This window comes from Pavona decussata, unplaced genomic scaffold, assembly GCF_977016875.1.
Source record: "Pavona decussata unplaced genomic scaffold, jaPavDecu1.1 SCAFFOLD_386, whole genome shotgun sequence".
In the NCBI taxonomy this organism is placed as follows: domain Eukaryota; kingdom Metazoa; phylum Cnidaria; class Anthozoa; order Scleractinia; family Agariciidae; genus Pavona; species Pavona decussata.
In genome coordinates, this window is record NW_028145758.1 from 3,021,689 (window position 1) to 3,034,464 (window position 12,776).

At 37.2% G+C, this 12,776-nt stretch overlaps 1 protein-coding gene across 2 annotated transcripts in view; it reads right to left on the bottom strand.

Moving 5' to 3' along the window:
• Positions 1-474: 474 nt before the first annotated feature.
• Positions 475-12,776, bottom strand: part of LOC146451693 (rho GTPase-activating protein 26-like) — a 28,241-nt gene continuing 15,939 nt past the window's right edge. The window contains exons 14-27 of one of the 2 annotated variants that reach the window (XM_085098752.1): positions 12,476-12,554; positions 12,186-12,225; positions 12,005-12,067; positions 11,178-11,343; positions 9,771-9,829; positions 8,653-8,758; positions 8,004-8,163; positions 7,252-7,561; positions 5,950-6,060; positions 5,509-5,548; positions 3,701-3,766; positions 2,840-2,998; positions 1,972-2,051; positions 475-933 (exon numbers count right to left, since the gene is read on the bottom strand). In XM_085098752.1, coding sequence (XP_084954878.1) covers positions 842-933; positions 1,972-2,051; positions 2,840-2,998; positions 3,701-3,766; positions 5,509-5,548; positions 5,950-6,060; positions 7,252-7,561; positions 8,004-8,163; positions 8,653-8,758; positions 9,771-9,829; positions 11,178-11,343; positions 12,005-12,067; positions 12,186-12,225; positions 12,476-12,554 — 1,531 coding nt within the window. In that variant the 3' untranslated portion in view covers positions 475-841. The remainder of the gene's footprint in view (positions 934-1,971; positions 2,052-2,839; positions 2,999-3,700; positions 3,767-5,508; positions 5,549-5,949; positions 6,061-7,251; positions 7,562-8,003; positions 8,164-8,652; positions 8,759-9,770; positions 9,830-11,177; positions 11,344-12,004; positions 12,068-12,185; positions 12,226-12,475; positions 12,555-12,776) is intronic. The other variant, XM_085098753.1, reaches the window with a different exon arrangement.

The window sequence follows — 12,776 nt, forward strand, 5'->3', positions numbered from 1 at the left end:
GAAAGAGATTACAGTGCTGAGAGTATTCGAATCTTTTTACGGTGGTCAAATAACCTTTTCAACTCCGTTGAAAGCCCTAAAAATAGCCTTTAAAGGGGCTAATTTAATTCACCAACACAGCACAGGCCCCACACAAAGGATGGTAAGCCTGTGATCACACATTGTTTCACATAACTTCATTGCAAAACGCAAATGACTTACTCCAGCGTTGAAAAGTTTCAGAACACGAAACAACAAAATTCATAGTTGGTCCCCTAAACAACTAAACGTTACCCAGATTAGTTGCCCAGCAACGTAAAAACAACTTTTAAAAAACCTGGCAGATAAGAAATGTGTGCGCTCACTATCCACAAATTTTAAAATGTCATCCAATTGCTTCTTTGTGAATCCAGTACTATTAAAATCTCTCGTCTCTCCTTGGGAGAAGAATAATGAACTGCATTTCTGCCACCTAGAACACCACGACGCGAGTTGACTTATTTTACACGCAATCTATTAAATGCAATTAGGAAACTACGCGAGATGGTTAAATTAACTGCTCATAAAACAGCAGGCAATGTTGTTCATCAAGAATTTCATTGGCCAATCAGGTAACAAGTGCTTTCTTATTATATCCACGTGATAATCACGCACCTAACGTACTTCACGTGACCCATAGCATCTCTATCTTCTTCATGTTATAAACCACAAAATGATTTCTAAATCTTTCTCACTTCTGGTTGGACATTAGAGTAGGGCTATTGACAGTTACGTGTATTGCTAAGTAGAATTTGTAATAGAATGAACTTCGTTATTAATAAGCAATTAAAATATCCTAACTCTCTAACAGTTTAATACATAGCTAGGTTACTGGCTCAACATAATTCTCCGGGACAAGGCCTGTTCTGCCATTTAATGTTCCCTCCAGCCAACCAGGTTCCTTGGAAGGTCGAACTGTGGAAAAAATACAGCAAAATGCATTATAAGAATACGACATTGACATCTGTTTACGGTTGTTGTAATGTCTGTGATGGATTGGACCTCTTTGGGTCTGCAGTGAATAACAAGTTAATACACCTCAAGACATATTCTGTTTATTGTTGTTTGTATATTTCTCAGGGTACTATATAGAAGAGTGTTCATCAAGGCATCTAAGTTTGATGTAATATATCAAACACAATCATTTCCTTTATTCTCATAACCTGACTGTTTTGATGAAGCAGTGATATTGTGAGGAGAAATTAGATACTGATCAATATTGGGACTTGCAGAGTTCTAAAGTGATGACATCACAAAAACTAAATTTGTGAAATTATAGGATGGTTAGTATATTCGGAAAGAGAATGATGAAAAATGCATACTTGCCAAAAATCAGCGTCTTATTGCAATTTGGGGGCGAGATATTAGCTCTGTTATGTCCCGATGAGTCCATACAAATCCTTCCAATTTTGTCGCAGTTCCAAACATTAAGAACTGAGACAAAACTAGAAGGATTTCTATGGAGTCATCACGGCATAACAGAGCTAATATCTCGCTCCCAAATTGCAATAAGATGCTGATTTTTGGCAAGTAGGTATTTTTCATTCTGCTCTTTCCGAATACACTAACAAATCCCATAATTTCAAAAATTCAAGTATTTGTGATGTCACACTTTAGAACTCTATAAGGTTAAAAAAAAAGACAACCCACAAGAGACCAATGGGCTGAGCATGTGCTCACCACCATAATACAGCAGGGATGGCGCAGTGGTGAAAGCATTCGCCTCCCACCAACGTCGCCAAGCTTCGATTCCCAGACTTGGCGTGATATGTGGGTTGAGTTTTTTGTTGGTTCTCTGAAAGGTTTCTCACTGGGTTTTCCGGTTTTCCTCTCTCCTCAAAAACCATTATTTCCAAATTCCAATTCGACCTGGCGAGCGTTCCCATACTGTAAAGCGCAATTGATCCTCTCATAATTGAATTATGTGCTAACCCAAAATAGCATCCTACTCACCATTAGAAATAATACAGCCAGCGTCAAATGAGAGCTCAGAACTGTTTTCTGCCACACAAGGATATATTGTCTTTACTTTCCTGCAGTGAATAACACATCATCATCATCAACCACAACTTTTTTGTTATTATTTTGATAATAAAAACATTCACAGTAACCACTCCACCCTCAGGTAACTATAGCTAAAGAAGTCAGGAAACGTCGAACACAATCCTCAAGTGGCCAACATGGACGAAGAAACAAGGAGTATTGCTACCCCTCCCCTCCCCTTTCCCCCAAGATGAGATGCTAGTTCACTGTGGGGTTACCCTCCACAGTATGTCGCCGGTATCCATTTTAACACCTTAGTTGGATTCAATTATTTTATTTATTTTCTTCATTAAGTGTACATTAAAGATTCATAAATACATTAAACGTATAAATACAGAAAAATGCAGCTCCTTTTACTAAATACACTGGACCGTGGGAAGCGAAAGCTAATCGAAGTGGGCAGAGTAAGACAAGAAGATATACAATATACTAAAGAGACACTAAAGGAAATAAGGGAGTAGAATATACTAAGAAAATGAAGTGATTACTTTATGAAATAAATAATTACATAAATAAATAAATAAATAAATAAATAAATAAATAGATAAATAAATGAATAAATAAATAAATAAATAAATAAATACAAGTTTCTCGTGTACGGCAGAGGCTAGAGTTCAAACCACTGTGACCTTCAGAACTGAAAAACTGAGGCAAACTGAAAACCACCACACCAATACATCTCCAGAAATCAGTAAGTTAACTGATCATGAAAACAAGACTACAACAACAGCTTAATCGACATTCAAGTAAAATCATGGAAACGTGTGATTGTACTTACTTGGGTGTTTTTGTTTGTGGTGATGGTGTCGGTTCCTCTTGCGGGGGAGGTTCCCGTGGGAGTGGGGGTGGACGTGTCCCCCAGGACTGCATCCCCCTATTAAGACTACCACCCTGGCTGCTAAAACGGCGAATGGCGGGCACAGAATCTTTGTCATTCCTGGTAATACCAACAAAAGGCAAACAAACATGGCTTACACTGGGGACCAGTGACGAACTGATTGCTCGGTTGGATTTCAACTTGACAAGTTAAAAACAACTGAATTATTTACATAAGTTTGTGCAGTTTTAAAGCTGTGCAAATCATTTATCCTTTTAACAAAACAGCAGTATTGCATTGCATCGCGCACAAGTTTCAAACGACAGTTGCAGCAACAACAGCAACAAAAAAAAAAAAGAAAATGCAGAAAAGAGATGCTCTTCAAGACAAAGCGTTTTATCAGGGGACATAAACCCACAAAGTTATCATAATTTCAAAGAAAATGGCCGGCTTTTTTTTTGTCTGGGACAAACAACATTATATGGCCAACAATTTATTTCTAAAAGATGGTACTAGATAGATTATGCATCCGTTAGCTACATGTTTTTCAAAATGGCTAACAAGGTCAACCTAGATGTCTTCGTAAGACTGATAATACATCTCTAGTTAACATTACAAGATTGTGATTTCAAGTTGGTCATGAAAATAACAACAATTTTCAAAAGTTCTGCAGATTTTAAAGGACTTCTTCTCCTGTCTTGCAGACAACCCAATCTGCTCTTTGTTAGCTACTGTAGCTTGAACAGGAAAATGGCCTGAAATATCAATTGTCTCCAAAAGGAGGCAACTGATGCTTTAAGCTTCCTAGAACCTAAGACTTACATGGGATCATCAAACATAGAAAATGGTCTTGAAGAGCCTGTTACTTGTCTGTTTTTAAACTCAGCACTAAAACAAATGAGCAAACAAGCAAAATAAAAGCATCAAGCCAACAAAACAAACACACTACGAATGAACAGCTTACAGTGAATTTAAATGCAGCTACAACCAAATGCTCGTTAGCTGTCACATGCTGCCATTTACGCCCTACTTGGCTTACTTAGTCACAGTACAAGCCTAAGCAGCCCACACGACTGGAGTGTATCCTCCAGAAGTATTACCACTCTACCTGGAGGGGATGCTAGTCCATCACAGGATTACCCCCAGAAGCACATCCAGGTGATCTGGTGACGTGATTTGGAGGACTGGGGAGAGAAATTTTAATGCCGTTTCCCACAACCGCGCGAGGCCTTTAATGCGGCTTAGTTCAACACGAAAAAAAGACATTTAAATACCAAAGTGCGAAACAAAACGACTTGACCAGGGTTTAATTGACAAAACAACATAAATTTAAAGCCCAGGGTCAAGGCAACACTGCCGACCGGTCGGCGTTCCCAGCAAAAGCCTGCCAAAACTGTGACGCCCGGATCTTTGTCGAGTTCAATTTGCAAAATTTTCTAACAAATAGCACTCTTGCTTAAGCTAAGAACATTTAATAGACACACAATCAAGACGTTCTGCAGAAAGCATCAGTTTTAGTAGTGACACAAAAGTAAAATAATAAACACAGTTCAAGGTAATATTAGAAACCAAATTATTCAAATAAAACTTGCAGATTCGTGCTTACGCGTCAATCCGTCCTCAATCGTTTATCGTATCAGATGTCATTCTCCAATAACTCGAAGTGTCAAAGTCTTTGCCTCCCAATTTCCTTCAGTAATTGCATTACATAACAGATCATTTTCCATGCATTCTACATGTCCTGCGTATCGTGCGAGGTGAGTAGACGTTCAAATTAAACCGACGTCGTGTTGAACTACGCAGCCATTGTAAAAATCGAAAACAGTATTGAAGGCCGCGCGCGGTTGTGGGATAAGGCATTAAAATTTCTCTCCCCAGTCCACCGAGTTACGTCACCAGATCACCTGGATGTGTGAGTAAAGAGAGACAAAGTGGAGCAATGTTTCTTGTCTAAGGAAACAACACAGCAATGAAGAGACCAACCTGGCCTCAAACCATCAACGCCAATCTTTCAACGGTTCATTTCGAAGTCTAACGCACTAACCACTACAACAAGGTACCTCCACACTAAGCCTCTTTAACGTCATTTCTAACAAAAGATTGAGATGTTCAAACGAGTGGTTGCTGTACACTTCCCATGAATCTACCAATGCGCATTTTGTTGTACACTTTTTCATCTTTACACAAAAATTATTGTGCTTTTCTCAACCCTTAAAGTAACAACTCTACTAAAGCAACAACCTTAAAATTGTATGTGAAACAAGTTTTTTTTTTTGCCTCTCCGAGTGTCAAACACAAACAGACTAGATTATCTTATGATGAAAGATTTCCGTTGTGAACCATATCATCTGCCAAACCATGCATACCCACCCATAAAAGACAAATAGAAAAAAATGTTACACGGTGGTAACTGGTAAGTGCAATTAGCTCAGCAAAATAACAGCTAGCATGTGGTTAAACAGCTTACAGTACGATAAATTAAAAAACAAAACAAACTTGGTTGTACATGTATTTTACATAGAGTACTTTTTTTAATTTTAATGCCTTATTGACTAAACAAACCAATTAACAGAAAATCTACATATACTCAAATTAGAAGAAACAACAAAAAAATTAGACAGTGTACTTACACTACTTCTGGCTTCTTAGGAGGTGGTGTTGGTTTTCCAGCTAAAGTAAAAGAGAAATTATAATTACAATCCTTTGTTACACAACAGTTGCATTCATTTTGTCAAATGTCATTCTACAATCCTGGCCTAAGTGTTTGGGGCAGAGGCCTCTGCAGGGCCAATCTAGACATGGTTCCACCCCCCCCCCCCCCCCCCCACCTCCCCATTACAATGATGATGAACAAAGACGAATCTACGAGTGGGAAACCAGAATTTGTTTTCGATTTTGGTGTGAGAACAATGTGAAGATTTGATCAAACAAATTAAAAAATTCTGTCATATACACTTTAAACCTTGATAGAAGAAAACCTTGCCTGCCAACATTTTCTACTTACCTAGTTGCAGACGGCCTCCTTTCATTTCAGAATTTGAATGGATTAAGTAAGTAACAGAATTACTCACCTGCTTTTTCCTTCCAGAAATCCCTTGGTGAGAAAGGTTGTTTGCCTTCACTCTGAGGAGTTGAATTGACACTTGATGCATCTGATATACTACTGGGATCCTCTTCAGAATCTGGCAAAAAGAAAAGTTACACATTAATTAATCCTTTCCACAGAAATAGTGACAGCCATTAAATTAAGTTCAATTAAATTTGTTAAATTGTATACTGCATAATTCCATGACAAGATGATCAAATGCGCTTTACAGTATCTTGACAAACTTTGATCAAATTGGAATTTGGAAATGTTGATTTTCGCGAAGGAGGAAAACCGGAGTACCAAGAAAAAAACCTCTCGGAGCAAGGACGAGAACCAACAACAAACTCAACCCACATATGACACCGAGTCTGGGAATCGAACCCGAGCCACACTGGTGGGAGGAGAGTGCTCTCACCACTGCGCCATCCCTGCTCCCCTAAAGCATACAATTTCTCCTCATAATACTACAACCTGATTAAGCATTCAGCTTATGAGAAAAAAGGAAATGATCACCAGAGGCAAAAGGTCTTGAAGTTTTAACAAATTCTCCTAACTAGTTCCATAAGAAAAATAAGGACAGTGTGGAGAATATGTATGTTAATAGGTGACTTTTTACAGCCTCGTCATATTTGTTAACTGTAAATAATTGCACCATCTTGATCAATCTCCTGTGTGACTTGTACCGTATAAGCCCCTGGCTTCGGCATCTCAATATCAATTTATTACTTACTACTGTGCATTCTCTCATATTATTATTATTTGATTATGAAAATCATGGGCAGAATCATATTTACAATGTTTCGGTGTCCTCATGACACCATCATCAGGTCAAAATAGTTCAACAGATAACAAGAATATTAATGATGGTGTCATGAGGACACCGAAACGTTGTAAATATGATTCTACCCGTAATTTTCATAATCAAATCGATCACTTTATCATGCTTGATAGGAATCATTATTATTATTATTATTATTATTATTATTATTATTATTATTATTATTATTATTATTATTATTACTATTATTATTACTATGAATAAAAAAGCATTAAAAAAAAAACTTCTGCATGTATAAATCTGACTATCTGACGTCACACCTGAATGAACAAATCCCAAGACATCACATTCCACACCAGCATCAATTAGCTGTGTTCTCTGAGCACATAGGGGGTAACAGGGGTGGTGAGAAAAATACAACTTTACTGACATGTCATTGGCTAGTTTGAAGGATCTACAGTAGAGCTCTAGTGTTTTAACAATTTTCTACCTTGCAAGGCAGCTTACCTGACACAATAATGGCCTTCACTCTTGGCCGAGCAGCAGGAACTGGTTTGTTGGCAGGTGGGGGTGGTGCGCGATATCCTTTAGCTGGGAGTAGGGGCTTTGTTGGTGTAACATTTTTGTTGTCATTCAGTTTTGTTCCAGAGTCGTCACTGTTTCTTTTCTTAGGAGGCGGTTTTGGCTTCTCATACGTGTTTGAGGAGTTGTCTTCTTCATCATTCTCATCATTTAAGAACGGATTTGTATTGACTGGCTCAGAATTTGTGAGCTTGGGTGAGTCTTTGACACTATCTGGACTGTCTGGCCCAAATATCTGTAAGAGAGACAAAGAAACTCAACAAAAATATACAAGCAGGTTTCGTTTTTTAAATAATCATAAGTCATTAACTGAAGGGTTGAAAGCGAAACCATTGTACAGTGTAACTGTTGGGTTGTTATAGATTCCGATTGGGCAACTCAAGTGAATCATGAGTGAGTTTTTTACTCTGCAGCCAAGTATTGGGTTCTCTTTTGCCCTAGTTTTTTTGAGTTTCTAACAAAGATCATTGGTTAATTCTTCAAATTCATGCCTTAAGGTTTAAAAAGAAATAACGAACCATGTTTCTGAAATGATAATTTCTGTTACACTGTAAATCAACACTTGTACCCATTATCTACTGGGTCTTTCAAATAAAAACACAACTATTTCCACAGCACTTTCTTGTTCTTACCCTCCCTCTTGGCTTTTATTTCCTAAATAGTTACTCCATACTTACTGTGTTAAATTCCTTTATGAGAAGTTCAATAACTACACTCTGGTACTTCAAGTTCATGATTGCAGCCATAGACTCTTCTCTGGACTTCATCAGTGTTGGACCAAACACAACACCAAGGTTACTTGCAGCCATCAAATTTTTATTGGAATTTTCAGCAACTCTGGAGGATGAAAACAAACAAGGATAACCATGTAGATGTAAAACTGATACCTAGGGTTTGTTCCTCCACAAATTTTGTCGTGTCCAACACATCTTGTCAGACATTTCAAGTAGCTTAGAAAATACAGATCATGCATACTGTAAATATGGTCATGGTTTGTCTCACAAAAATGTCTCTACAGAGATGTACAGTGTACAGACAGTGACTCAAAATCCACTGACCTCAATACCCTGATGAATACAAGTAGTAAGCAGTTGTCAAAAGCTTTGCATGAAGCCCCACTTTTAATATGAGGTTCAAAGCAACTTGCAAATGGCCTATTGATTAGACTCTAGATACCTTCAACAGTTATTTGCACTTCATGGGGCTCCAGTGCTGGCAGCAGGCTAGAAATCTTGCTACATTGATTTCTCAACTCCTTAATTTCCAAGCTGTCAGATTAGAATGTATTCACGTCATTGCTTATAAACAGTAAAGCTTGCTTCTCACCGAGTTAAATGCCTCATGATTGTCTTGATTAGTTTTCTGTTTTCCTCTGATAGACTGGCCACAAGAGATGTCAATGCTTCTACTCTTTTCTCATAGGTGTCTTTTTCTACAACAACAACAAAAAAAATAATATTATTGACAAAAAAAAGAAAAATTGTCTACATTCAATCAAACATTCACAGATAACATGTGGTCTGTAAAGGAGACTATCCTTGCAGTGCTAATTACATTGATGAAACCATGAGAAATGTTGAGGTGGGAATCAATGAATGTTCAAACTCATTCATGACTCTGAAACTGCCATTAACTACGTGAAAATCCATCCCATTCTTTTAGTTGGCGAATACTTTGTACAGCCCAATCTCTTCACAAGTGCAAAATAATTATTGAAGGCTAAATATCCAACAATGGATCCCCAGTCTAAAAAAAAAAAAAATTCATTCTTACATAGTGAAACTGTTCCCATAGAGAATCAACTAAAGCATATACAAAATTCATGCAGCAGACAGTCAGTTTACCCTGAACATGACTTAATTAGTAAAACAATGTTCGGTTTGTTTTCTTTTTAAACTTTTCAGCCTTGTAAAATAGTTTTACAATTAACATTCATTTTAACAGTTACAAAAACAGTACAGTAATAGGCCGTGTATAAGAACCTGGGTTTTAAGAACCTGTTGGGCTATAATTTTCATTTTAAGCCCCCTCCACATACGAACTTATTTAGGCTAAAATTTTAAGTTAGGTCCTTATCAGTGGGGTTGCTGTGAAAATGTATAGGTAGAAACTGCTGAATTAAGATCATCATCTATTTAAAAGTAACTTGACATAACTTTTTTTTCTTTCAAGCTTAAGTACCATGTTGTATGTCTATTGTGTTTGCCATTATACTGTATTATGAGATGATATTTATAATATATATATAGCATATTCAGATGAAATTCATATGAAAATATAAGAACCTATTTTAAGAACCTTGGTAGCCTAAATTTGCTTTAAGTACCATTTATATAAGAACCTATTTAGGCTAAATTGAAAAATTCAGGTTCTTACGCGCGGGCTATTACTGTATTAGGCATTGGTACTGCATTTTCTTCACAAATTACTAAAAATGCACTTACTGACTGCATCCAGGAACTGCTCATGGAAATCGTAAGTGAACAAGGGCTCCGGCATGTTCCTGAGGATAAAAACATGGTAAATTAACAGCTAGTTTTATTTGTTTGAGATGTCTTAACATCATTATGTTCCTTCGGCCACTGAGGGCAACAACTCAAGAGGAAGACAACATAAATCCTTATCATGAACATGGTTAAGGAAACAGAATTCTGATGGGCTTTAGTTTTGGGATTCATTATTTTTCTCAGAAACATTTTAGGACTTAACAAGGACTCACGCAAATTTTCAAGGGCTCCAAATTAATCCAAAACTAACTGAATTTGTGGCCAAAGTCTCTGATACCCATAATTTTAGTCACTTGTTTGTACATCTTTACAAGAGTTGCCAACAGTAGCTGGGTGCTGGCAAAAATCACTGCCTCCCTTGCATGCAGTGTAGCATATTGCATTTTCATGAATAAACAGCCCATTACTTTAAAAAGGCAGTTGTCTACTTTGGACTTTTCTGACAACCCTGTATACAAACTTTATGATATCCAAGGACTTTGCAGTACCAGTAACACAATATCTACTTCAAGTCTACAACAAAATTTCCATATTTTTCTTGATATCCCGCTCATATTAACCCCGTTGTTCTCAAGCATGTTACAAGGGCTGCTGTAATAGGGACCTTCAGAACAGCGTACGTGAAAGAGATTGAGTACAAGAACGACTTTTAAACTTCAAATCAGTCACATCAACAGAACTATCGTTCCTTTATGTTGTTTACCAGCAGATAAGAATACCCTAGAAACAAGATTGGTGTGACAAACGGTCATCTGAACCATGCAAACTAGATTTGAAGAGTCATAGTTGTGGTCAATCTTGTACTCGTAGTCAAATCTGAGGGTCCCTGTTAACCCTTTCCGGTCCGAGGGAAACGGCGAATTTTCCTAAATCCCTAACTATGAACTGGGAGACTACACGTGATATACCATTTAAAAGGTATTTTCTGGAGTGTGCTATAAATCACACCAACAGAGATGGAGCAGGTCACATATTAGAGTGAGAAAAGTCCAAAACGAAAGAAGAAAAACTTTGAAAATTTTCTTATTCGTTGCACATACTGGGTATCCCCCTAAACTATAGCTTAATGTACATCTCTCAGTGCATTGCTTGTTGTAAGATATCAACTGGACCCTTAACGTACAAAGGAAAAAAAATCCAAAAGTTTGAGGGGTTGTAAATCAAGTCTCATATAGGAGGGGGGCATGATATTATGCCTTCAATTTATAGATCTTTCAAAGATCTTTTGGTTGTGCAAATTTCACACAAATTGACCAAATACTGAGCTCATAATTGCGTCTTGTGCCATATGGCACTCTTGGTCGGGAAAGGGTTAAGCACAGAGAGACAGCATCTGCCCCATACCTCAAGTACTGCTTGAGTGCGCTGGTGATGGTTTTCACTTCCCACTCACAGTCTTCATCTTCAAGGTCAATTGATGCAACTTTCTTCTTGTCAATACACTGCAGTAGAAGATTTTGGACTTTGGACCCCACACCTACTATTCTGTAAAGACCCTGGTCTGTGATACCTGGAAACAAGGTGTTGATTAGATTAAGTTTTTTTAACCCTTTAACCCCCAATATCAAAGAACAACTTCTCCTATCTTGTCCCCATACTTTTCTTATAAAAGTACTGAGGACAAGTAATTAAAATATCAGGAAAATTCACCTTCGGTGATTAGAAATTTCATGCTGATCACTGTTTAAGGCTTAATTAAAGGGTTAAGCAGTAAATCACCTAGCCATAAACTAACTGCAACTAACTCCACACCTTTTTGGACGGTCCTGTTACGTCCTCAATCTACACTGATATCGTGAAATGGTTCAATAATGGGAGTAACTTAAATCTTATTCCCGTTTAAAAAAACTCGGCCGCGCATTGTTTTTTCAACCTACTTCTCAGTGTTTGGATATCCGATATCCTTCTCATGCTTGATATATTACTTAATCTACATGGATATCATGAAAGATCTCACATTTGAGGAACACACCACAAGGGTAGGGGACTGAGGTTTGTTCTAGAACAGTAATTACAGTTTGTTGGTAAAAGAATCTTGACTCAGGCTGGTGAAAACATCTCTTAGTAGGGAATTCCATTCCAGAATTGCATGTAAAAGAAGTTTCATTAACTGTTCAGTACAAGCAGAGAAGTGTTTGCTGAGTTAGGTCTTGGTGTAACCTGAAACTAACCTCTTTTCTCCACTGCTGAAATACACTTTGTGATAAAACTAAGTTCCAGATCTTTAGTTTCCTCTAAATAAACAGATGAAACAAATAATTCAATTTCATTCACTTCATTTCCTTTCTTAGAAAACAATAATTGTTATTGCCTCACATGAAGGCAGCCTTCAAGACTTATAAATTCACTTACTATCTTTGAACTTGGGAATGCTGTTGGAATCTACATACAGCTGAAAGAAAGAGTAAAAGGTAACAATTAAACACTGACACTAGTAAAATTAATACGTAAACATTCATTACTTAGTAAGTTAAAAATAATTATAATGGGTGACGCAGGATCAACTGATCCTTTCTTGTCTCTCTGGCTTAATTCTTCTTCTGCTAGAACAAGAGCCTCACTGGAAAGAATACAATTATATGTACCAGTTATGGTACTTTGGTAAATGGCAATGTTGTGGAAACTAATTTACAGAAACTTACCGGTTCCTTGCCATCCATTGCTTCCAGCCAGGATTTTCTGTCCTCTTCATCTTGTGCTTGTAATAAGATTGGTTGAGACCTGATCATAAGACGTTTAGCAGTGAAAAGTCAACTAAAAGTAAAGTGCAAAATAATTTATTATTTCTTTACATACATTACAAGCGTTGGGGCAAGAGAGACATACACTGCAAGTGCATTTTTTTGCTTTCAAATTGAAACCACTCCAAATTGAGAACGGTTGTTATATAAGAAGTAAGTTACATTTTTAATTTTTAATTTTCTTTATTTAACATTCTGCTCA